The sequence below is a fragment of the Triturus cristatus genome, chromosome 9 (assembly GCF_964204655.1).
Source record: "Triturus cristatus chromosome 9, aTriCri1.1, whole genome shotgun sequence".
Classification (NCBI taxonomy): Eukaryota; Metazoa; Chordata; class Amphibia; order Caudata; family Salamandridae; genus Triturus; species Triturus cristatus.
This window is the reverse complement of record NC_140592.1, coordinates 930,549,453-930,573,422: the sequence shown is the minus strand read 5'-3', so window position 1 is coordinate 930,573,422 and position 23,970 is coordinate 930,549,453. Positions and strand designations below refer to the sequence as shown.

The 23,970-nt window shown below is 43.0% G+C and overlaps 1 protein-coding gene across 2 annotated transcripts; it reads left to right on the top strand.

Moving 5' to 3' along the window:
• Positions 1-2,125: 2,125 nt before the first annotated feature.
• On the top strand, positions 2,126-23,587 carry LYSET (lysosomal enzyme trafficking factor). 2 transcript variants are annotated; one of them, XM_085626488.1, is made up of 2 exons: positions 2,126-2,309; positions 21,659-23,587. In XM_085626488.1, exon 2 carries the CDS (start codon positions 21,675-21,677, stop codon positions 22,068-22,070), a length of 396 nt encoding a protein of 131 aa, XP_085482614.1. In that variant the 5' UTR covers positions 2,126-2,309; positions 21,659-21,674; the 3' UTR covers positions 22,071-23,587. The 2 variants fall into 2 exon arrangements, with proteins under 2 accessions (XP_085482614.1, XP_085482613.1); XM_085626487.1 differs by lacking the exon at positions 2,126-2,309 and adding an exon at positions 2,314-2,429.
• The last annotated feature ends 383 nt before the right edge of the window (positions 23,588-23,970 follow it).

Sequence of the window (23,970 nt, the reverse complement as noted above, 5' to 3'; positions counted from 1 at the left end):
TTAGCCCAAGACCCGCCGATCCCCCGGGCCCGGCCATTTAAAAATAAAAATTACGTTAATGGGGGAGGGGGGCCATGTGGCCACCCTCCCGGGCCACTGGTAGCCCCGGGGACCCCATCCCCCAGGGCTGGCCCTCACCGTTGGGGACCGTGGGGGGGGGGTCCCCAATCCCCCCACGGTCCAGCCAGCTCTCCGCCTCCTGCGGGAGCCGGCATTGCTTTTCCACATGGGGAGCAGCTAACATGCTGCTCCCCATATAGAAAAGCAATCTGCTTTGCTTCATTGAAGCGAGAGCAGGTTTCCCTGCTCTCGCTTCTATGAAGCAAAGCAGTTTGGCTCCCGCCCTGACATTGAAAACAGCAGTGTCCCGGGGGTGGGCACCCCGGGACACTGCAGGAGCCAGCCCTGGGGGGTGGCAGTCCCCAGGGCCTGTACAAGGCTACAGGAGGGGGGGCCTCGCAGCCCCCCTCCAACATTTGTAAAAAGCCCCGGGGGTGGTGGTCCCCGGGGCTGGGGGCGCCCGAGAGCCCCCCCACACCTAATTTGAAATAGCCCCGGGGGTGACGGTCCCCAGGGCTGGGGGGGCCTGAGAGCCCCCCACCCAATTTGAATAAGCCCCAGGGGTGGCAGTCCCCGGGCCCCTCCAGGCCCCCCTTTACATTAATTTCATAGCCCCCGGGATTTGGCCCGCCCGGGGGCTAGATAACAAACCAGCGCGGGAGCGCCTAATTTTTTTTGTTGGCAGGATGCGCGCATCCTCCTGTTTTTTTTTTTTTATTTCGCCTTGGGGGTCCTTGTTGGACCCCCTGAGCAGGCCTAGAGGGTCAGGGTGTTTCTACCCTGCCCATTTGTCGCGTTTTGCGACATTTTTGGGGGGGGTTTCTTGTGCCTCGGTTCTACTGAGGCACAAGATGGTTGCCAACACTTCCTGATTCAGAGTGTTGAGAGCCAATTAAAATACAGCTCGTGCACGGCAGGGTGCGCTTAGGGTACGCGGACCCTCCATGGCCATAGATATATATGTACTTTTAACTGTCATTTTCTCTGGAACTACTGAACGGATTTACACCATGTAAGCAAAAGGCACAAGTCTGAACTAAGGACTACCTCTTTGCCAAATTTGGTGCAATTCCGTTCAGCAGTTTGGGCTGTAGCTGCGTCAACAGGTCCTATGGGAAATTGCATGGGGAAAACGCGTTTGGGGACCCCCCTTTTTTTCTGCCCCCGCTAGACGAATCACCATGAAACTTTCAGGATAGGAGCAGACCGGAGCTGGCCAAAAGTTTTGAAAATTTCGCGAAGATTCGTCAATCAGCGCCAAAGTTATTCCAAATAGAATGTTGCGGATTTCCTATGGAAAATAGGTCCTAACTAAATCTACCTACTGGTGACCGCCAGTAGGTAATGTGTATATATATATATATATATATATATATACATATATATATATACATACACACATATATACATACACACACGTGTATCTGGGGTGGGGGTTTTCGAGAGGCTGTACAGTGGAAGGCATAAACAAATTAATATATTAATCTATTAAACTACAAATTAGCTTTGGATGGTGTCAGAAAAGTAAGTCAAGTCGATGGTGCAAGCGAATGAGGTGGCGAAATAACAGCTTGCCATCCTTTGGCAGTTCAGCATTTCCGATGCTCACACTTCATTAAAGTTTTTGGACAGCTTGTTGGTTTTCCAAATCTAGTCACTCTATCCTGCACCTAATTCAGCCTTTTCGACTCCATACGGTTAGTGAAGAGTAACAAGAGGTAATGGCACAGACGGAGGCGACCAACACACTCGACACCTCTATTCTGTCTTGTGGGCTGGAAGTCAGTCCCATCGGAGCTCCAGGAACAGACGCCCACCTCGACTGTAAATGACCGAAAGAAAGGGCATTGCCACGGCGACTGCGGCGGATGCCAATCGTGCTTCATTTGCGCCATTTGTGTTTACTCCCACTCAGGCCGACACGGCATCGTACAGAAGTTTATCGCGCCTATAACGCAAATGTGCTGCTGGACCACAACTTCCGGAACAATTTAAGGAGCACTTCCGTTCAGCTGGGTAATTACTTCCTGCATATCAGCAGATTTGTTTCTTCTCCATTGGGTGACCGTGTTTTCTTGGGCGGGGCAGAGTTTGTAACCAATCTCAGGTTTGAAGGAATAGTTTAGTCGCCGGAGTACCTCCTACAACCGGTCTTTAGATTGCCAATTATCATGCCTTCTCTTCCAGCAGTCGTTCCTCACTCTCGTTTAGTCTAGTGAAGTCGGTTAAGAGGTGAAAGCAGAGAAGAGGTAACGTAATTTATTTTATGTATCTCTTGGTAGGCGGGGTTTATTAGGTAGGGAAGGACTCCATTTCCTGAATCTTCTCCGAATTCCGTGGGTTTGCTTTTATGGCCAAAATGCGAAAATGTAAGTACTTAATGACAAATCTGCTCCCATAGGCGTGTGTAAGGATGAGGGATTGGAGTGACAATCACGCGTTCGTTGTCCTGAAACCTCGAACTGCTGATATTAGAAAATGGACAGGAAGCCTGCATTTTAAGTTGACCAGCCTGGATAGGAGGGGAAGCTTAAGGTACTCCGAGCAAAACGTTCTGTATTTTTTCAGCAGCTTTCTGGGTGTAATCGTGGTAAAATGACTTCGACGGTCAATGCTTTATGTGCGGAAATGCTTCTGTAATCTGCAAGTCACAAGTAAAAACCCGTGATTTATGTTCCAAGATGGTGCGTGTCACTTGCAAGGCACAAGTTTGAATTGTGTTAGTTTCTGACGCTTTCATTTCTATTGCAAGGTTAATAAATGGCTTAAATGTTTAAAAAAAAAATAATCAGTTTATATCGTGTGCTGTGCAAAAACTTATAAGTGTAATAATACATTGACATTAGTGTGATGGACCGTAGATTTCCATTTTTAGTTAGGATCAGAAATTGGGAAAACTCAAAAACAAACATCCTTGTTTATCTGTCGCAACTTGGGCAGTGCGGCAAACAGTCTGGTTTGTTTTCCTGTCATTGCCACGGCGTGAGGTTTCATTTGGGCATGGATTGCTATGACCCCCCCCCCCCCTTTGACTTTGTTCCAGAACCGGTTGTGAGTGACGATGTTGTTTGGCTGTATTCTGCTCTACCCATGCTTAGCCATATGGTTGGCATTATCCTGGATGAATATGCTTGTAGATGGGAGTAATTTTCCTAGCAGCTGCTTGAGTAATGCCTGACCAAAAATGATTGTGCTGGCAGTTGGCGATCAAGGAAATGCAGCTCCTATCACGCCACCTTAATATTTCATTGGAGGGTCTCATTTCCTTTCGCTTTGTGAGGGATACGTGTTATAGGCTCACTACAGGGGCATCAAGAGCAGGACGTTTTGCTTTCTCTTAGTTCCAGAGGCTGACTCATTAAAGTGGCTTTGATGCTGCACCTAAATGTAATATAAAGCAAGTGTATGACTTAACAGTAATTGAGTATGGTCACATGACTACCGAATGGTTTTGGTAAGCTAGGTATAGTGTGGGCCTCCTAATTTAAGTTTCTTAGATAGGAGGTGGGCCCACCGGGTAAGGACACTTAGTTCATTTTTCCTGATTTTTAGTACTTCTTTCAAGCTTTGTTTTTCAGCACGAACATTATGGCAGCCTATTCCCAACGCCGGCCAGACAAAAGTGAAGGAGGTAGCACCAAGCGTACTTGAAGATTCCCTCTCGGAGTCCGTTTGCTTTCTCTTCTCTCGCAGCCCACTCGTTTTTCCTCTTGCATAGAATTATGAATTATTTTTATTTTAAAAGTTTTATATAGCGCTAGCTTGACCCATGGGTATCGGAGCTCTTTACATACACACAGTAACAATAGAAGAAAGTTGCATTGCATAGTAGGAGGGCGGTACGGAATCAAAACAGAGATGAAAAATAGGTAAACAGTGCAAGGGAGGGAGAGAAAACAAACGAAGGTGGCTAACAGTCTGGTCACCAACTATCCTTGAATGTCAAGAGAGAGAGGAGTCAACTTGGATATTGAAGTCTAATGGGCATATTATCAAGAAACAGCGTTAAAATTATCGCCGCTTTAGCGGAAGAAAACTGCAGCTAAAGTGGCGATAATGGGCTTGATAATATGCCTTTGAGAATTCCAATAGAAGCCCATGATCTTGTGTGAACATGGGCTTCTATGGGAATTCTCTGCGGCATATTATCAAGCCCATAATCGCCGCTTTAGCTGCAGTTTTCTGCCACTAAAGCGGCGATAATTTTAACGCGGTGCTTGATAATAAGCCGCTAAGTTTGGCTGACGTCGGTCAGCGAAGTATTTGTTGAGGAGATGGAGTTTCAGGTCCCTTGTGAAACAGGAGGAGGAGGAGTTGCATCGGAGGACTCTAGGTAGAGCGTTCCACATCCTGGGAGCGTTGCCAGAAAAGGATTGGTACCGAGAGGTTTTCTGTTTCAGTTTTGGAGGGATAAGAAGGAGTGAGCTTCTCAGAGTTCTGTTTTTTCCTGCTCTTACCAGTTTGTTGTTTAGGTAGTTGGGGGACGGAGAGTGAAGGGTTTTGTGTGTGATGCAGGCCAACTTGTAAATACACCTCCCTTCCATGGGAAGCCAGTTGAGGGAGTTGAGAGCTGGAGTGATGTGTTCAAATCTTTTTACTCCAGATATGAGTCGAGCGACCATGTTCAGCACTGCCCTTAGTTGGGGCTAGGTGAGCTTTTGGAGTCCCTGTTAGGATGGCGTTCCCGTAGTCGATTTTAGAGAGAACTAGGGATTGAACTACTGTCTTGAGGTCATCACGGGGGGAAGAAAAGGTTTCAATTTCTTGAGATGTTTTAGTGAGAAAAGCGCATTTTTTGCAGAGTTTTTGATGTGGGCCTCCATTGATAAGTTCTTGTTAAGGGTAGTGCTTAGAGACTTAACTGAGTCGGATAGGATGAGGGGGCAGTTTAGGGCAACCAGATTCTTGAGCCACTCTTCGATAGGATGGTGGTTACTTTTTGGGGAGAAAAGGATTAGTTCCGTTTTATCTGGGTTGAGCTTCAAGTGGTTAGCGTTGAACCAAGTTTGGCTCTCGGTTAGAGTTACATTGAGGTGTCGGATGTCGCTGGGTGATTTGATTTTGTAATCGATTTGGGTGTCATCGGCGTAAAGGTGGTAATTCACTCCTGCTTTTTTCAAGATGATTGTGAGGGGCCCCATGAAGAGATTGAAGAGGAACGAGGAGAGGATCGAGCCTTGCGGGACCCCAAGTGTGACTTTTGTTGGCTTCGAGAGACAGGAGTTGATTTTAATTTGTTGTGAGCGGTGCTGAAGGAAGGAGGTGAACCATTTTAGTACTGTGCCATTAATGCCGGAGCGCTTCCTCAAGGTCTCCAGAAGAGCTGGATGATTTACTGTGTTGAATGCCGCAGATAGGTCAATAAGGATGAGTAGGCAGGTATCGCCTTCATCTAAAGCCTTGTGAATATCGTCAGAGATGTTGAGCATAGATGTTTCAGTGCTACAGCCTTTCCTGAATCCTGATTGAAAGGTTGTTGAGGAGGTTGAACTCATCAATGTGTTTGTTGAGTTGGTGGAAAACTCATTTCTCCAATGTTTTAGCAAGGAACGAGAGGTTGGAGATAGGTCTGAGGTTAAGATCATTAGGGTCGACCCCTGGTTTCTTGAGAATGGGTGTGATTTATCCCAGTTGAAGAGTGTCTGGGACACAGCCTGAGATGAGAGGCGTTGATGATTTTTGTCCAGAAAGGGGAAATGGTGTGGTTGAGTTCTTCTTTTATAATTGCGGATGGGAGGGGGTCCATAGTGTGGGAAGAAGGTTTTAGGTTAGACATTATACTGAAGACCTCGTTTTCCGACATTAGCGCATTGTTTTTTAGCTGGAGGCTTTCTGATTGGTCAAGGGTGATTGAAGGGGGGGCAGGTTAAGAGGGAAGGCGGATTTGAGGTTAGGATGAAGGATTGATCAATTTTTGAGACTTTATTAGTGAAGAAGGTGGCAATTTCTTCATATCGTTCTTTGGTGGCTGTGATTTTGTGAGAGGGAGTGCAGTTTGTTTGGCTTTTGACAATGTTGAAGAGTTCTCTTGTCTGTATTTCGCCAGATCTAGTTGGCTGCGGAAGAAAGACACCTTTTCGCAAAACAATTGTTTTTTGTATGCCAGCCGAGCAGATCTAAGTTGCGCTAGGTCGAAGGGTTTAGTCTCCAAGCTCTTTCCATTTGTCTGAGTTGACGCTTTTCGTTATTAAGATCCACATTGAACCACGGTTTAGATTTGGTTCACCTCATTTGTTTGAGTGCAGCTACTTGGTCTAAAACCTCTGTCATTGTTAAGAATTGAGCTTGAGGGTACTCTTAAGGGCTGAGGAACTAACCCTTTGTCCTGGAAAGAAGATAGAGCCTCACAGACCTGCAGAATGAGATGTAGTTTTCTGGATACATGAACCTGCATGGCCTATTTAAATGGAACTGCATGTGTCTTCTGCATCTGTATATCCTGAATGAATTGGATGCATGTTGTACCCAGCCTGCGAGCCCAGATCCATCTGAAGGATTTGGCCTGGGGCTAGTTTACCCAAAGAGAACCTTTTTACAGAGTAAAGTAATATGAGCTCCACAGCAAATAATACAATTAAAAACAAACACCAGGCATGAAAAATCAGTTATCCCCCCCCCCCCTTTTTGAATTTCTTTATTTCCTATAAAACAAACTGTGTAAACTTTTTTTTTTTATATATATACAGGCTTAATACCTGGTAGTGAAGGTACGCCACACATCATGTATCAGTCAAAGCAGAACACTAAATATGTAATGTGCCTCTATAAGCCAGTACATTGACACATCATCCTAGTTTGTCACTAGATAGATATCTTTTATTTCGGCACCTAGCCATAAAAAGTCTGCATAAATAGAGTTTCAGAGATAATCATACATAAACCATTATTACACATGAGGAAATTCAGATAAAACCAGCGTAAGGAGGAAAAGTAGCAGCTAGCAAATCATTGTTATAAATGCAGTTAATCTTGGCCATATCGATAATGTAAGGAGACAAGGTATAACCTCTTATAAAACACACATTCTAAAAAGATAAGATGTCAATATTATAAATATAAAAGACATGCATATGTCAATCTAAAAACATATCATAAAAATAAGCGTCTGACAATATCCTGGGTATAAAAGGAGAATGCGGGCACTAGACGGCCTAATTGGTTTTTACTCTGCAAAATAGCTATAGTGGTTAGGTTTTATCTATAACCTTCTTTCTTAGTTTCCACGCGCAATGCCGATACCGCGAAGGCTAATTGATCACTGGTATCTCTCTTAAAAAGTCTTAAGGCCTCCCAATAGTGTCTTAGACCCACAAGTTTACATACTGCTAAAAGCCATTTCTTCCGCACAAAGCTATACAAAGGACAGAAAAGCATTAAATGGACCTCGGTTTCATCAATGTTAAGGCAATTAGGACAACATTTTACAGGGGAAGGGACATTGGTCCATGCTGAGGTGTGGATTCTCAATGGTAGAAACCCACATCTAAACTGGTTTGTCTTTCTGTAAGACTGGGAACTACTGTTAACCCTTGCAGTCATGATGACCACGTAAACCTAGGTCTTAGTGTGGCAACCTAGATGGATTTGCTTGTGGAGTAGTGACTGGCACCATAAGTGGTTTCTTAGTGTTAATCTAAGATAACTGAGCAGGTCTAAAGGGGTGGGCCTGCTTGCTTTTGAGAGAAAAAAACAGGGCTTGAGCATTTTCTCGGAAAGGACGAATTCAGGGATTTAATTCCATAGGGAATTGGCAAACATGCCTCCACCCATCCTTCAATGTTGCAGATGTGTTCCATACCCTGGTTAATAGTGGCTGAACGCAAGTACCAAGTTAAAACATTTATGGGAGGGCTTTATGCATGAAACTACCAATTCACTCACTATGTTGTAATAGAACTTAGTAAATCTCCTTCAGCCCATGGGTCCTTAAAAATATTCTGACAAGCAAATTTGATGGCCACTGTAATCTTTGCTTCAGATGGATTTCAGTTTCCAAATAAACAGCAAAATAGATATCCGTGTCAATAGAAAATAGCTGAAACCTGAACATTTATATTTCTGGAGAGGTATTCTCGCTGTATTCAAGTTCATAACTTGAATGTTCGAGAGAATAGCTGTTGGTTAAAGGTGGACAAAGTCTGTTTACTGCAAGGTTGCAGAGAGATGGTTTGAGTTACATTCTAATTGGGTCTTGTCCTCTGTCAAAGTAGCATTTTCCAATTTTGGAGGTAAAAAGAATACCCCCCCCCCCCCCCCCAGTTCATCACCGACTGACTGGGAGGGTGGCATACAGTAGTTAATTTCTGATGGGTTGAATAAGTCACCAGTTAGTTACATTTACTTTTTTTAAAAACTAGAATATGTACAACTTGAATTATTTGAGTACATTTTGGCACCAGCCTGTTGTTGGTCAGGAATGATTACCGTTTCACTGCTTCTGAATAGTCTACCTGGAATTTCGAATGGCCCTGAAGACCTGGCTATTCGTATAAGCCTCTGGGACCTGCAAGGCCCTGGATACCCTTTTGGGTGATTAGCTGCGCTTTATTAATCCTGATTCATTTGTTCATTCGTTAGGCTAGACTTTGAGGGGGGTTTTAAACCGAATTTCAGGCGTTCGTGTTTATTGGGCTGGTTATCCCAGGCCTTCACTGTAGATGATATAGCACATCGAGCGTTAGTGCTTGTAGGTGATAATGCACAGTTTATGTATAGTTGAGAATCTTGAGTGTTCACTTTGGAGGTGTAATGGTCGTGTGGTCAATTGAAGCCTGTTAAACCTGTGCTGAGCAGAGCAACTAACAGAATTTCTATTCTTGTATTTTATGCTGTGTTTTAAACTAGTTTTTGGTTTCTAATATTTATCGTACGGTCCATCTAAATGACGTTTCCGTGGTCCATTTTCCCAGGGCCAATGCTTTTTAGGCACCCTCAGAGTCCTGAAAGACTCCCATCTGAGACTTAGCATTCCAATTGGAACGCAACAGTACAGCAGCAACACCTACGTTTGTGATCTCGGATGGGTTTACTGGGGCAAAGTCTTGAGCCTTGAAGCATTGTATTAGTAAGCTATTCTTGTAGAGCAAGAAAATGAAAAATGCTCATTATTCCAGTAAGGCATAGAACACTGTTGTGTACAACTTATGTTTGTCACCTTAAGCCTGAGTTTAGGTTTCAATAGAATTTGGTTTCTTGCTTATTTCCAGACTGATCTTGCTCCCCTGAATTGTTAAGAGCGAATCTCGTGTTACTCATTTCTTTTGCTTATTCCAATTCAGCATTGATTATATTTTACTAGAAGCTATAAGATGTTATGTGCTTATTTAAGTAGAACTTCATTAATTCAGTGTGTGAAGACTCCAAACTTCCTGTGCACCTTTTCTGTTGTGCATATTTTCTCCCAATATGCCACCTAAAGTCTGCGTGTTTTGGGTAACTTTTTAGTCGTGCTTGAAGGGAGGAGGATTTTTAAGTGGGGTATATATAGATAGAGGAGGGCCTTATTTCTGGCTCAACGATTTATGGTAGTTAATCGCTATTTATTTCAAATGAAATTTCTACAACGTACTATATATTTGAATCTTAGACATACACGACGCCTCCAGATTATTATTTATTGCACCATTTCAAAACATGCACATAAGGCGTCTCGTTAAGTGCAGATGACTTCAGGTAATGACTAAGAGTACCCACTGGTGCTGAAGCTGAAAATTGACTGACAGTTTAGACATAGCCTTTTGAGCAGAGGCTCGGCATTCCCTTTCCCGGCGATAAGCTCCTATTTAGATGCTGGAGTATGCAGATTTAGGATTTCAAAATTTTATTTTTTACTCATGAAAGAAGTTGATCTGCATTTTGGTACCTTTTGGAAAGTCAAATGTTCTTTACAGAAAAACTGATGCATGTTTCTCAGCCTCCATAAAAGGTGGACCAGTTTAAAAAAAAAAAAAGTGTACCCAATAAAGCATGATTGATTGAAGTCTGCTCTGTACAACTGTTCAATTTAGGAGTCCTTGACCTCCAGCAAGTGTTTTTTAAATGTTTTTTTTTTTTTAAATTTATTTTGGGATGAGGCTCGCTGTTTTTAAAAAATTGAGTTACTTGTAGTTCCTGTAGTGCACTTTTAGCTTTCTTCAAAGAATTTAGAGACGGTAACCATACACTCATAAAATACAAACTTGCTTGCATGGAAACAACAAAAGCGAAGCATAAAAAATAATCATAGCCACAGTAAGGGAGATTGAGTATGAAGACACTTGCCCAAAGGAAGCAAGCTAGTATCCTATGGAAGTTTCTCCCCAAAACAGTATCGAATGCGCAATAGGGTGCAGCGGGGGTAGAAACAAGAACGGCCTTATTAACAGAGACCTGACTAAGCGTCAGCTTACTAGCAAAATGTACCCGGCCGTCTCTCTCTTTGTCCTAAGCCAAAGAGGTGAGTCATGTTACGTGCACCGCAGAATGTTGAAATGACGTCCTCTTCCGTATCTTGTGACTGTCTAGGGACAAGAAATAATCGAAAAAAAAACGGTTTATTTATTTAAGTACAAGCTAGCTAGCACAGAGCACGTGATATCTTTGAATGCACAGGTTTACATCAATGTTTTAACTGTCCGTTGGACCAGACTACACCATCGTGTGGGCATCTTCCTTCCAGAAAACAGTTTTTAAAGACGAACCAGAAGTGTGTTTATATTCAAAGACACAAAGTCTCTAGACACTTCTTTCGACGTTGCATGGTCAAGATGCACCATGCCAAAAGCAGTGGAAGAAACAAAACACAAAGAAACAGCATTGGCAAAGTAAATAGTTCTCACCTTTTGATTCTCCAATGCCTTTTTGGCGATGCTCTACAGCATCAGCAAGATGCTCTTCGACATGGCCAAAAAACAAGGGGGTGGAAAATGTGAATAACGCATGCACTCTCATGGTGTACTTAAGCAAAAAGAAATTAGCATTGGCAAAGCTAATAGGATCCGTCTTTGGCACCTATTGAGTTTGCCAATGCAGCACAGCATCGATGCTGTGCAGCCTGGCCGAGGAAATGTTTTTTTTAAAAACGTGTTGCACTTATCTTTTGGTAGGTGTGCACATGACCATGATGCAGCACTTTTTCACTCTGAGATAGATAGGAAATACCAAAATGTAGCATGAAAGCCCACAGATGACACTGCAACACGGCTGGCAGTAGTTCAAGCAACATGGCAGGTATGCAGGCATTCACGCAAATGTCACAGATCCACTACAGGGGCAAACGGAAAAAGAAGTACCCAGTAGAGAGAGAGCGCAACAAAGAGTGGCCAGTGGGGCATGAGAGCAAAGAAGCACGTGGCGAGACAGAGTATCACGAGCGCAGGTTTTCGAAGGAAATCAGAGGTGTGAAACTGAAATATAGGGGAGCTAGGGAGGTGGCAGAGGAGCACACAGGCAAGAGACCGCAATACAGAGTAAGGGTGAAGAGAAGCACTTGAGGGAGACAGCTGGAAAACACAAGCACTCGCATGGTGTGCTTTAGGTAAAAGAACGGTTCCCTAAAAGTTGGCACTGAGTGGTCTAAAAGTCAGCTCTTGAGAGAGGTCATAAAGAGGCTGTGCTCCAGGGGAGGGACAAATACAAGACTGACAAGCTGCAAGACTGAAAGCCATTGAATAAGGAGCAAGCAAATGAGTGACAATAAAGCTAACGACTGATGAGCAGTGGGCAGGCTATAAGTCCCTTTCAGTTCTTGGTAAGCCCATAATAGGTCTAATGCAACCAGACTAATTGAGCTATCTGGTATGCTCAACCCAAAAAACTGAGTTGCATCTCCAGCCTAAAGTTACACAATCTCTAACAAACGGTTATAAAGGGTCTACTTGTTAGTTTAGGCATTGTGTTATTCTAGTTCATATTTTGCTGCCAGCAGGTTTTCAATCAATCAAATGATCTTTATTCGGATATATTTAAAACATCCATAAAAGTACATACAAGTTGTTTCATACATTCTTATACAAAAGTGCAAAGTCAATGTGCAAATATGCAAAAGATACTTCTAAAAACTAACAGGCCAAATCCATTTTGTTCACATCAAAAGCTCAATAAAATACATCGTTAAAATATATAAAAAGATCATCCCAATGAACAATAAAAAATAGGTCTTATTTTCAGCACATATTGTCGTACACCTAATGAACAAAAATGCAACATACAGATGATAAACAGACTATCAGGCCAAATTCATTATAATATGTAAACAACCGTTGTGCAAGTATGTAAGGTGATAGACATACTTCAAGTCGTGTTCATTGAGGCACGGGAGCGGACAGCAGTTTGGAGAAAGTGACTAACTCTGTAAATTACATCTTCATTGCTTAGTGTCCGCAAAATTCTAAAGGCCTCGTTGAAATCTGTCAGGGCTTTGACTTTAAAATAGGGAATGAGAAAGTGTTTAGTATATTTTTTGTAAAAGCCGCAAAACAATGTAAAATGCATCAAACTTTGCTTTCCACCCTGGTTACATGGACAGGGTAAATTTCTTAAATTATAGGAGTAACCTAAGGGGAAACAGAGTAAGTTTACCACGCTCCCATCCCTAAATCTAAACAACAAGCTCCTGTTCCATCTGCCCAGTTCCTTACACAAATAACCTTGGGGCTTGTTAGGTGGCCTAGTACAAAGTTCTTGTATATGTAAGTACCCAAGGATGGCTGGCTTTCTAAATTCGATGTTTTCTCTATTCGTTCGATACAGATCAAATAAGGCCCTTTTCACTATGAGCTTATGCGATGAATTTATTGTTTCAGGTGCTGAGAAAAGATGCCCCATTTCTACACTTTCTAAGCTCGTCTGTACCGCTTTAAGCCAAGGAATATAGTTTGCCCGCTCACATTTTAAGCAATCTGAGATTATGTCGCGGGTCAATGAAGCAGCTTGGTTATGCCAGATTTTTAACCAAAACAAAGCGGGTCTTGATTTTATAAAATCCTCTATGTAGGGGAGGTTCAGTTCTCTGTGGCATACGTATGACGGAGCCGAAATGACCCCCCCAGTACCTTCCTACAGAATTTATTTTCTTCTATCTGAATATTGGTGCAGCTCGAGTATCCCCACACCTCGGCACCATAAGTTCCTGTAGGGACGCACTGGGTTTTATAAATTTGTAGAAGTGATGAGGTGACCTCGGCGTGCCTTGGTTGGCGTAAAGTAATAAAGGAGTTAATGGCTTTACCCAGTTTGTTCCTCCCTCTGGCAACATGTGGTTGCCAGGATCCAAAATCGGAGAACAGCAAGCCCAAATAAGGGAAAGTGCATGTGCTGTCTAGAATATTATTCCCTGACATTATATGGCGAATTTTATGTTTCCTTGGCCCACAAGACATTATATAAGATTTTTTAAAATTTGTACATAAGTCGAGGTCGGCCATAAAGGAAACAAAGCCTGAGATTAAAGTGCGGAGTGCATTAGGTGTACGGCCTATGAGTACCGCATCGTCGGCGTAAAGAAGTACGGGTAGAGAATTGCCATTGACGAGCGGGACATCAGTAGTTAGTTTGTCTAGTGATGAGCTTAATTCATTTATATATAAAATAAAAAGTAGGGGAGCCAGGACGCAACCCTGTCTTACACCCCTGCCAATTAAAATCTCATCCGAAACCTCACCATCGTTGTTAATGCGAACACGAGCTTTTAGATCTCTGTGTAGATGAGCCAGAAATTGGACCAGAGGTTCATCTAAACCATAGCTCAGCAAAGCTGTCCATAGACGAGATCGGTTGACAAAGTCAAAAGCAGAGCTTAAGTCCATAAAACCTAGGTAAAGTGGGGATTTTTTTGCTATGATATATTTATCTAAAACTAGGTTTAGGTTCAAGCACTGCTCAACCGTCCCTACGTTATTTCTAAAGCCTAAATGGCAAGGGTGTAAGATTTTGTTTTCCTCGGCCCAAATACTGATCTTATTAAAAATAACCCTGCCCAAAATCTTCAGTGTATTATCAATTAGTGATATTGGGCGATAGCAGCCAGGGTCGAGTCTATCGCCTTTTTTAAAAATAGGAACGATGGTGCTGTTTGACCAGGTATCGGGCAATGAGGTAATGGACAAATTGTTAAAAACATTACACAGTAATGGGGACCATAGGTCGGGCTCTGATTTTATTAAGTCAATGGATACTCCATCAGGCCCTGGCGCCTTATTTCCTGTGCTTTGAAAAATTGCATCCTCCACTTCTGTTATTAAAATATTCGGAAACTTAAAAGGTTGGCGGTTTTCAGTGGGAGGAGTCGATGCCATATAGATGTTTGTGAAGTGCTTCACCCATACATCCCCTGATATACTGCAATTTATGGGAGTGATATTGGAGCCAAATGATTTCAGGTTTTTAACCTCGCTCCAAAACCCAGCAACATCCTTTGTTGCTGCAGTACGTACAAGTGATTCCCAATGAGTTTTTAGTAGCTCTTCAGATCGTCTTCTTAAGGTGCGTTTATAACTAATCCTCAGGGACCTCACCAGTGCTTGATTGGGTGGATCAGCTTATAGAGCAGCTCTCCAATCTCTATTTGCTCTAGAGCAGGAGTTATCAAACCATCTAGGGTTAATATCAGAATTAATTAGAACTGGCTTAGATATCTCCTTTTTTATGGTCTTACACAGCTCCGTGAATGCTTCAATAATCGCATGATCAGGACACTCGGAAGATAGACAGGTGAGTACTAATCTGTATTCGGATTTGATGACTCGAGCTAGCACCCCCTTGTTATCAATCCCCTTCCAGACCACCCTGAGTTTGTCCGTTGATGCGACTAGGTTTTTTGCCCCTATTTCTATCCGATTCACCCTCTTGTGAGGAAGTTTCAGAGTGGATAGAATCGGGTAATGGTCACTGTGTACAGACCTAGCTACTTTAGCCTCTAATAAAAGATCCACAAGTGCGGAGGTCATGAATACATAGTCAATTGTAGATGCACTCCCATGCCCGACATAAGTGGCCACGGGACAGTAGCTTTCCATAATGTTTACCTTTTCCATAACATTAATTAAGTCCCTTGTGGCCAGATGATTGGATAATTCTTTGCCTCTTTTACAGGGAGGGGTTTGACGGTGAATATGTGCGTTGAAATCTCCTCCTACACATATCCCATCAAGTTTACCGCACTTTTGTCCTTCTAAAATATCATCAATAAAATTAAACAACCTAATAAAATTCATATTGGGATGTGTTTTAAAATCATTATTATAAAAATGTATTAAACATATTCTAACACTACTAATGTGAAGCAATGCCTGGAAGTTCCTGTAATGTGTTTCCAATGGTTCAATTTTAATATCTGCACCTATTTTAACCCATATGGATAGTCCCCCACTTGGTCTACCCAACGCAGGAATTGGTGCGGTTTGGTTGAAACAACTGTATCCATCAAAAAATAAAGGAGTAGTGCACCAGGTTTCTTGAAACATCAAGATGTCAATTTTGGAGACCCAGTCCACCCAATCCCCGTTTGTTACTTTGGCATTTAAACCTGCTATATTCCAGCTCAGGATTGTCAAGTTGTTAATAGGTGTTACCAAGGGGGAAACTTAGCTCTTACCCTTAGCCACCTTGGCAACATTAGCAGTCACTATGGTTGGATCCAAAGATAGATCCCCTGCTGGATCAAGTATATTAGATTGGTTTCTACTCAATGGGTCTGGAAAGATGGTTGATGGTCAGTCCAGAGTACCCAGGTCAGACAATGCACTGTACCTATTATGTAAGGGAAGAGGTGATAAAGTAAGGCTGGGTAATCTATGATGCGGTATATAGAAATAGCCCAATGGCAGAGAAGTTATGTCACTAGGATGGGGGAAACGCATGTTAATACTACCAAGGATAAATTTGACTGTAGAGGGATTTCTAAAATTGATGACAATGCAATCCCCTTCTATATTCTTAGGTGATGGCCCAACCCAACTCACCCGTCTAGTGGTCAAAATTTCTCTCATGATGTTAGGGCCTACCCCTTTGTGTTTGGATAGCCAGTCTGTGCACTTGTTGTTTAATTGCATCCATGACTCGCTCTGCCCCTCCCTTAACTGCGGTACGCCTGCCAAGATTATTACATAGGGGCAGGCGTCGGGGGGCAGATGAAGGACAGGCCCTGAATGCGTTATTGGCCTAGTAGTAATTGTGTGGTCCTTATCTGGTCCAATGGTAGTAGGTGCCTTCCTCCCTATGGATGACAAAGTGGGAGCATCATTTAACGTATTACTGACCTGACTAATGTGGCGTGTTGATTCTGTAACTTTATTAACGCCTTTGGGTACAGTACTAGGGATGGTCGTTTTGTTAGAAGCATTTTGTCTTTCAATCAAAGTGCCCCTATTTGCAGCTTCTAGGTCTTTTATAAAGCGCTCACCCCTTATTAAGTCAAGGCTAATAACCCCCTTCCTTTTTACATCTTCATTTTTTATCATGGTTTCAATACGATCTAATCTTTTAAAAATATTATTAAACTGTTTGATCATTTGAGATTCTAACTGTTTAAAAATGGTGTCCACAATAGTTTCCATAAAATTAGCATTTGACTTGTTGAGTGTGGAACTTTCACTAACGGGATCAGTCTGTGTACATGTACAGTTTATACCATTTCTGAGGGGGGTAGTGTTCAAGGGTCCTTCAGCCAAGTGCACTTGTTCAGTCATGGCATTACTACCCTCTATTGTTTTTTGTTTCCCTCTGGTCCACATACTCTGTGGTGTGGGTTGATCCTTATTGCATGTGGCTGGTTTCTTTTTGTTAGTTGACTGTTTTGGGGGGCCTTTTTTCCTTGTCCCTCCAGTGGGTTTAGTTTTCGAAGGTGCCTGGGGGATAGGGACGTATTCAGTGACATCAAGCTGAGAATCAAGGATAATGGTGTCACCTTCCTCCTCAGGGGTAATAGATGGTGGATGAAACGTGTTGGGCTTAGTAACTATAACAGTTGGGGATAGGGGTGAGGTGTATTCTGTACTAGAGTCCCCGGGCTCGGAGTGTGTACGTAGGAGCCCCAATGACATCCGTCTCTCTGTGCTCGCGATTTCATTGGCAACCATATTAAAGGCATTATCCAGCATGCTTTCTAATGATGAAGGTATGATGGGATGTATCATTGCCGATTTGCCAGTTTGATTTGCAGAGCACTTCCCACTGATAGACATTTCCGTTTCTCTCACCTGGTGATCCCCGATAGTTCAGCTTAGGTGGGTGGCCCGCCCGACCACTGGTGACCTCTGAGGGCCTCAGAGGGCCCGCCCTTTGCCCGGGCTTAGCCCGGCGTCGCCCGCGCGCGTCCCGCGTCGCGGGGGGAGTGCCTGATTTTTAAGCGCCTCCTGGCGCGGGAAACGCTGTCGGCGGGTTCCGGCCGCACAGGCAGCTGGGAATTGTAGTCCCCACTCTGCGGCCGCGTTGGTGTTGGCGGCGGCGGAGGACAGATGAGCAGCGGACCAGAGCACAGAGGACACACCAGGTAGGGCATACAACGGGAGTCAGCAGCGCGCCCCCACGTCTCCAAACCACCAGCAGGTTTTATTTTGAATGTTTTTAATATAGGGAAACAAACATACCAAGGTTGGCAGATTTGCTATGCTTTGAGCATGGAGTGAAACCTTTGGTAATGGCCATCAGCATGTGTATCTCATTGGAGGGGGAAATCGGCTATGGAGGGGGAAATCGGCTATGATCGCTGAAGTTTGTTTTAGGAATGACTGGGAGGGACTCTCATAGTTTACAACTGGGTAGGGCTATATATTGCATCAATAGGTCTTTAGTCATCTGCGGTCTGGGAATGAATGACTCTACAAAGGCATCCCATGTTGAAGCTATAGGCCTTTTATGGAGTCTGCAGCACTCCTCTTTCCGTAGTGCAAGGCCCTCTGCAGTACTCCAGTGTCCAACCTCCTTGCGCCAACTACACATTTCCAGGACCCTGGAGGACTTCCAACGTCTAGTGATCTGTGTTTTGGCTAGTATAAGGGCCAAGTCTATAAAGCACCAGAGGGCTTTGGACCCCTTAGTACATGGACACCAGCCCAGCAGGCAGTGCGCTGCTGTGTTGCAGTGAGAGGCTTCTGCCAGATTTGATAGAGCAGTGTGGATCTCAGCCCAATGAGTACTCGATTAGGGGCAAGCCCAGAGCATATACATGAGGTCTGCTGGGTCATTGTGACACCTGGGGCAGCTTGGTGGGTACCACAGAGAATATTGGTGTGTTATCTGAGAGATGAGGTAGGCCATATGAAGTAGGGAGAATTGTATAAATTGAAACCGTGAGTTACAGGAGATTTTGCTTGGATACTCGAATACAAGCTGCCATTCTTTGTGGTGTTGAACACAATCTAGGTCTTCTTCCCATCAGTTCTTAAGAGGGGTTAGTGAAAAGTGTAGATGGAACCGAAGGCCTTTGTACAGCCATTTGACCAGATGCCTACCTGTTCCCACCTCATATATTGCCTGCTTTTAGGAGTGTCTCTGGTTCTGTCCCCACTGGTGCATAGTGTTTGTGGACCTAGCGGGAAATGCTTGCGTGTAGTAAGAAGTGAAAAGTTGGTAATTTGTACGCTTGGGTGAATTCTTGGTGTTACCTAAGTGCCCTGTTAGCAAATCAGTCTCCCTGTATAAGTTCCCCTGCAGTCTTCCCTGGTCCTAGTCCTGTAGATGTGAGCGGGCACATGTGCGTCGGTATCCCCTTTAGGAGTATTTTAGTTGTGCAGTGCGAGGGGGAGGCTGCCTATTTAAATTCTTTTTCCAGTAAGTGAGCAGGTTGTTTTTAGCGTAATGGGGCATAGGGCGAATGGGCGCACCTGGTAACGATAGTGTGCGCAGGACCACCTCTCGTAGCCATTGTGGGCGAGTCTATTTCAGTCAAGTGAAAGCCAGCTAACCAGTATGACAACTATTGTAACTGACCTGCATAGCAGAGGGCCCAGAAGTCTGAGGGGCTTATTCCACCCTCTTCCTGTGGGATTTGCTTCTTGGATAAGCTCACTTGTCTCCTATCCATGCACCATATGAGGTCTATAAGAAGAGAATTGAGCTGTCGGAAGTAAACTGCCAGCACCACTACTGATAGGTCAACGAAAATTGTAATGGGCACTGCAGCATACCATCTTGGAGAGCGCTAGTCTCCCTGCTATTGAGAGGGGTGAGGTGATCCACAATCGAGTCTGTGCACGGAGGGAAGGCAAGGATAAACAAACTTCTCCAAACAATTTCATATAATACATTGCAATATGTTCATGATATACAAACAGTCATACACCAGACCAGTGGTTTTTAAAGCTTATTTTATCTAATATATAAAAATATATATTTAATGATTTTTAATTTTTTATATATGTTCATCAATATTTTTTATATACATAAAAACAAGAGAATTCATACAATAAAATGATTCTATGTATTTTCTCGGAGAGCACCCATAACAATACTACAATTGAACTAGTACATACAAAACACATTTTCACAGTGCAAATAACAAAACCAACATAGATCCTGAGACTAAGCAAAACAAGTGAACAATTAACATGCAAGACAAAAAAGTAAGCACAATTGTTCATTATATAGATACATATATTGTGATCAGTACTGTACATAAGGAGTACTTTAATGAACAGAAATGCGCTGACGCGTGTTTCTGGAGTAGACAGTAGCCGGGTCTGGTGGCTTAGTGGACTAATGCATCCACTGTAGGGGCCTGTGTTCGACCTCATGGTCACAGGTTCATATCCCGGCGGGTCCACTCGGCCTTTCATCCACCTGAGGTCGATAAAATGAGTACCATTGAGTTGGGTAACAATAAACATCTGTTATTCAGTGCCTTGAGACCCTAGCTTGGGTGATACGTGCGCTTTACAAACGCACGTTATGTTTTTTAGATGAGCAGATCCTTCATCAGGGCACTGTCTGTAGGAAAATATTCAGTGCCATAAAGCCATCTGCTCAAAATGTAGGCACACTGATTACCTGACTGCACAGGATGCTCACAACCAATGGTTGAAAGCGAAGTTCTTGGGAGTGTTGAATCAAAGGCACATTGATGATAAAACATCCACATCACTACTAAGTATGTAGCAAGTGCCACTCGACCTCTAAGATATCTAATAATGCTCGAAATACCAAATGAGGAAACATGGCTCATGGGCCCCGATCAGTGGGTCCTACCGGAATGGGACCCAGCAGTTGAACCTGAATATGGACAAGTCTAAAAATAAAGTGCTGCCAACAAGCTTCTACCGATGTTAATTAGGGCATCGGTATGTCAAAAATGACGGACAGATCAGATCCGCGTGACGCAATGTTAAGAGGATCCTGTAAACTGGGGACAGCCTCCGGACGTAAGATCAGCCGGTCAGAGAAACAACACCTAGTCATGTTGCCATCTATTACATCTGTGCATGTTCTATAAATGTGTATGCCAAGGTAATGTAAAGTGTCTTGGGCCACTGGACTATGGCTCTCGCCCAGTGCAATCGCATGCCCAGTACACATTTTTGGAAGGAGAAAGCATGGAATTTATTGCAGTTAATACGGCGGTCTGAGAGTTTTGCAAATAGTTGGAGATGGGTGGCCAGTGGTGACCGGTCCATGGTAAGGTCGCATATATCTAATATTGTATCTTCTGTGTACAAAGAGATGGTGTGACGCTGATGCCCTTGAGGTATGCACCAATCACCTGTCATCTGTCTGATGCTTTGTGCAAGTGGTTCCATTGCCAGTACAAAAAAAAAGCGGGAGCAGAGGGCATCCCTGCTGGGTCCCGCGGAATATAGAATAAACATTGGCTATATGAGATCCCGTGCTGTGGGGTCGGTGTATAGGAGCTTGGGCCATTGAAAACAGGTCTTGGGGATGCTATATCTGGTTAAAACTGCGAACATGTGTTTCCATCCCAAGATGTCAAATGCCTGCTGTAGATCAAGGGAGAGGCAACCAGCTAACGGGTATCTACCTCTAGACGCCTCCATCACTTGGTATATGTGGCGGATAGGTGCTTCGGCAGGGAATAAAGCAGTGTTGGTCTGTGTGAATTAAATTGGGTAGCAGGGGAAGCAGCCTTTGCGCCAGGATCTTGCTTAATATTTTGTATTCTGTTGATAGTAGGGATAATGGCCTGTCGGAGGCCATATCTTCTGGATTGCGATCGGGTTTTCCTGCTTGGATATTACAGTTTCATTTTGTCCCCTGGTAATGTTATCATGTGCACAGTGATAGCTGACCCTCTGTTGCATGTAACTGTGACATCCCTAATGGCAAACACTATCACTTCCCTACTTTAAATTAAGGATTAGTTTTACTTTCAGATTATTTATGAACATGCCCCTTGATTTCTGACCTGTGGTAGGTTAGTAATGTTCACAGCTCACATCATAGTTATGATTTCATAGTTGCTTGTTGGTCCTTTAGTGGCACCTTGTTATCAAGGACTTAAATAAAAGTGCATCCAACATGCATTGGGGGGGGGGGGGTGGGAGGAGGTGAAATTCGAGTGATGGTGGAGTATAGATGGTAAGGGCGAAGAAAACAACCAAATATATTGTTTCTATATTTAATATGTCATATTTATGTATATATATTACATCACTCTCTATTCATGTTACAGGTGCAGAGCATGGAGAATGATGAACTTCCGTCAGAGGATGGGATGGATTGGTGTGGGGCTCTATCTCCTGACTAGTGCAGCAGCGTTTTATTATGTCTTTGAGATCAATGAGACCTACAGCAGACTGGCCCTTGAACACATTCAGGAGCACCCCAAAGAACTTAGTGAAGAATCCACATGGACTCATTCCTTGAAAGTCGGACTACTGTCTCTGCCATTTTGGTTGTGGGCAACTATTTTTCTAATTCCTTATTTTCAGATGTTTTTGTTTCTTTACTCATGCACAAGAGCTGACCCCAAAACTGTAGGCTATTGCATTTTTCCCATTTGCTTGGCCATTCTGTGCAATCGCCATCAGACATTTGCCAAGGCTTCAAACCAGATCAGCAGATTACAATTGATTGACACGTGAAGACTGTAGGAGAACATTCCAATTATTGTATGAAATGGCACATGAAGAGCATGGATGAACTATACTATTCTATTTCTTATAGTGAACATATTTTTTAAAGAGATCATGGGTTTTAAGGACACAGCTTGTTGCTTTATGTCTGTCCTTTGTGCATAGAGATCACCGTTAGCCTTGCCTTCTGAAGCAAAATCAGTGTTGTCTTTTTGAAAATGAACAGCAAGAAATAATTTCTATCCAGGGCTATGGACATGACCTTGTAACCAATCATTGTCAAGATTCCTGTATCTTTGGATCATGCAAGCGCACCTTTTTTCTTTTGGTAACTGGAATAATGTTAAAACGTGATTATAACATGTATTTTTTGTCCATAGGTGTTAGTGTTCCTTTTTGGAAGATTTATATTTATAACGAGGAATTACATTTCCCTAATGTACTGGCATAAAAGTCGAGAAGATGGATTAAGATGCTAAACTCACTCTGAGCGTTAAGACTTGATTGTTCATGGACAGCATCCACTCTCCTCTTGTAGAAAAATACTCGAAAGGGGATTTTACTTGAATTTAAATTGATAGTCAGAAGAATTTCTACGTTAATTTATATATTTTTTTTTTCTCTGTGGTTCTAGCTCTGAGTGCAAGTTTTCAGAAAGAGAAGATATTCTAACCTAGTGCAGCTACCAACCACATCACTGATCATGGTGGAAAGCTGAAACCTGTAGCGTAACATTTTTATTTGACTGTTCTCTCTCCCGTGCACCTGCCCTTGTATTAGCTTTAATTTAACTTTTTCTTTTCATATTACCCCTTGCCTCATGATCATTCTGGTTTGAATGATTGCTTAATTATGAGGAGGAGGCTCCCCAGAGACCTCATTGTTCAGTTTTAATACTTGACCATAATCGTCTCATTAACGTATTTGCTAGGATAACACTGTTTAATTTCTGCTGGTATGTGGCTGTGTATGATTGCACACCACTGGTAGGGGCTCGTTGTGAAAGCTCTCTGTACACATTCTCAAATGTTGGTTTTGAAGGAGGTATTGAAAGAAGCAACTGTTCGAATATTTGTATAGCACATTTCCATCAGATCTTAAGACTTTGCCTCCACTTTTCATCACAAAAAAATTCTATTTAACTAATCAATACGATCCATGATTGAACTAAAATGCGTCTAATAAGTAGTGATTCTCAATTATTTTGCTAATCCCAAATCAATCCATGGATATCCCAAACTGTATTCCTTTGATACATGCACTACGTATGGTGTTTTACTAACCTCGGTTCAGTTCAACAAAGATTAATGTACCATATGGGTATGCTCCTTTCCAATGCAGACAGAATTGGTTATCTGGGATCCACCTTCTTCCCAGTGACCGAGACAGAAGATTGGTTGCTTTTGTGCCTTTGAAATTAAGCGTGTCTATTCTAAATCAAGCTATACAATCTGGAGTAGAGTAATACTGTGTACTAATGCCAAAAAACGCCTGGGACAGCAAAAATAAATTACGCCTCTCACACACTTGTATGATTTCATTTTCTTAATGTGTCCACAAATCTAATGTAAATTGCAATATGAACTAACGGCCAAGAAAGAAGTGATGTGAAGTCCTAGTATGACCCGCCTGTGGCTAGCATGAACTGTACCAGAGCGGCCTTGCAGCAGAAACATGAAGGAAGTAGAGAGAGTAGGGAAAGGGGACTCCTCTCACTTTTTATTTTTTCCCGCTCCCATTCAATTTACGCAGTTAAGAAGTCCCTTTCATGGCAAATGCTCTGTAGAAGGCTGATTGGAGCAGTAATTAACTCCAATTTCTCCCCCAAAAAGTTTGTATATATACTTAATATATATATATTTTTTTTTGGGAGGAACGTACATGGTCATGGAATAACAAATATTTATTA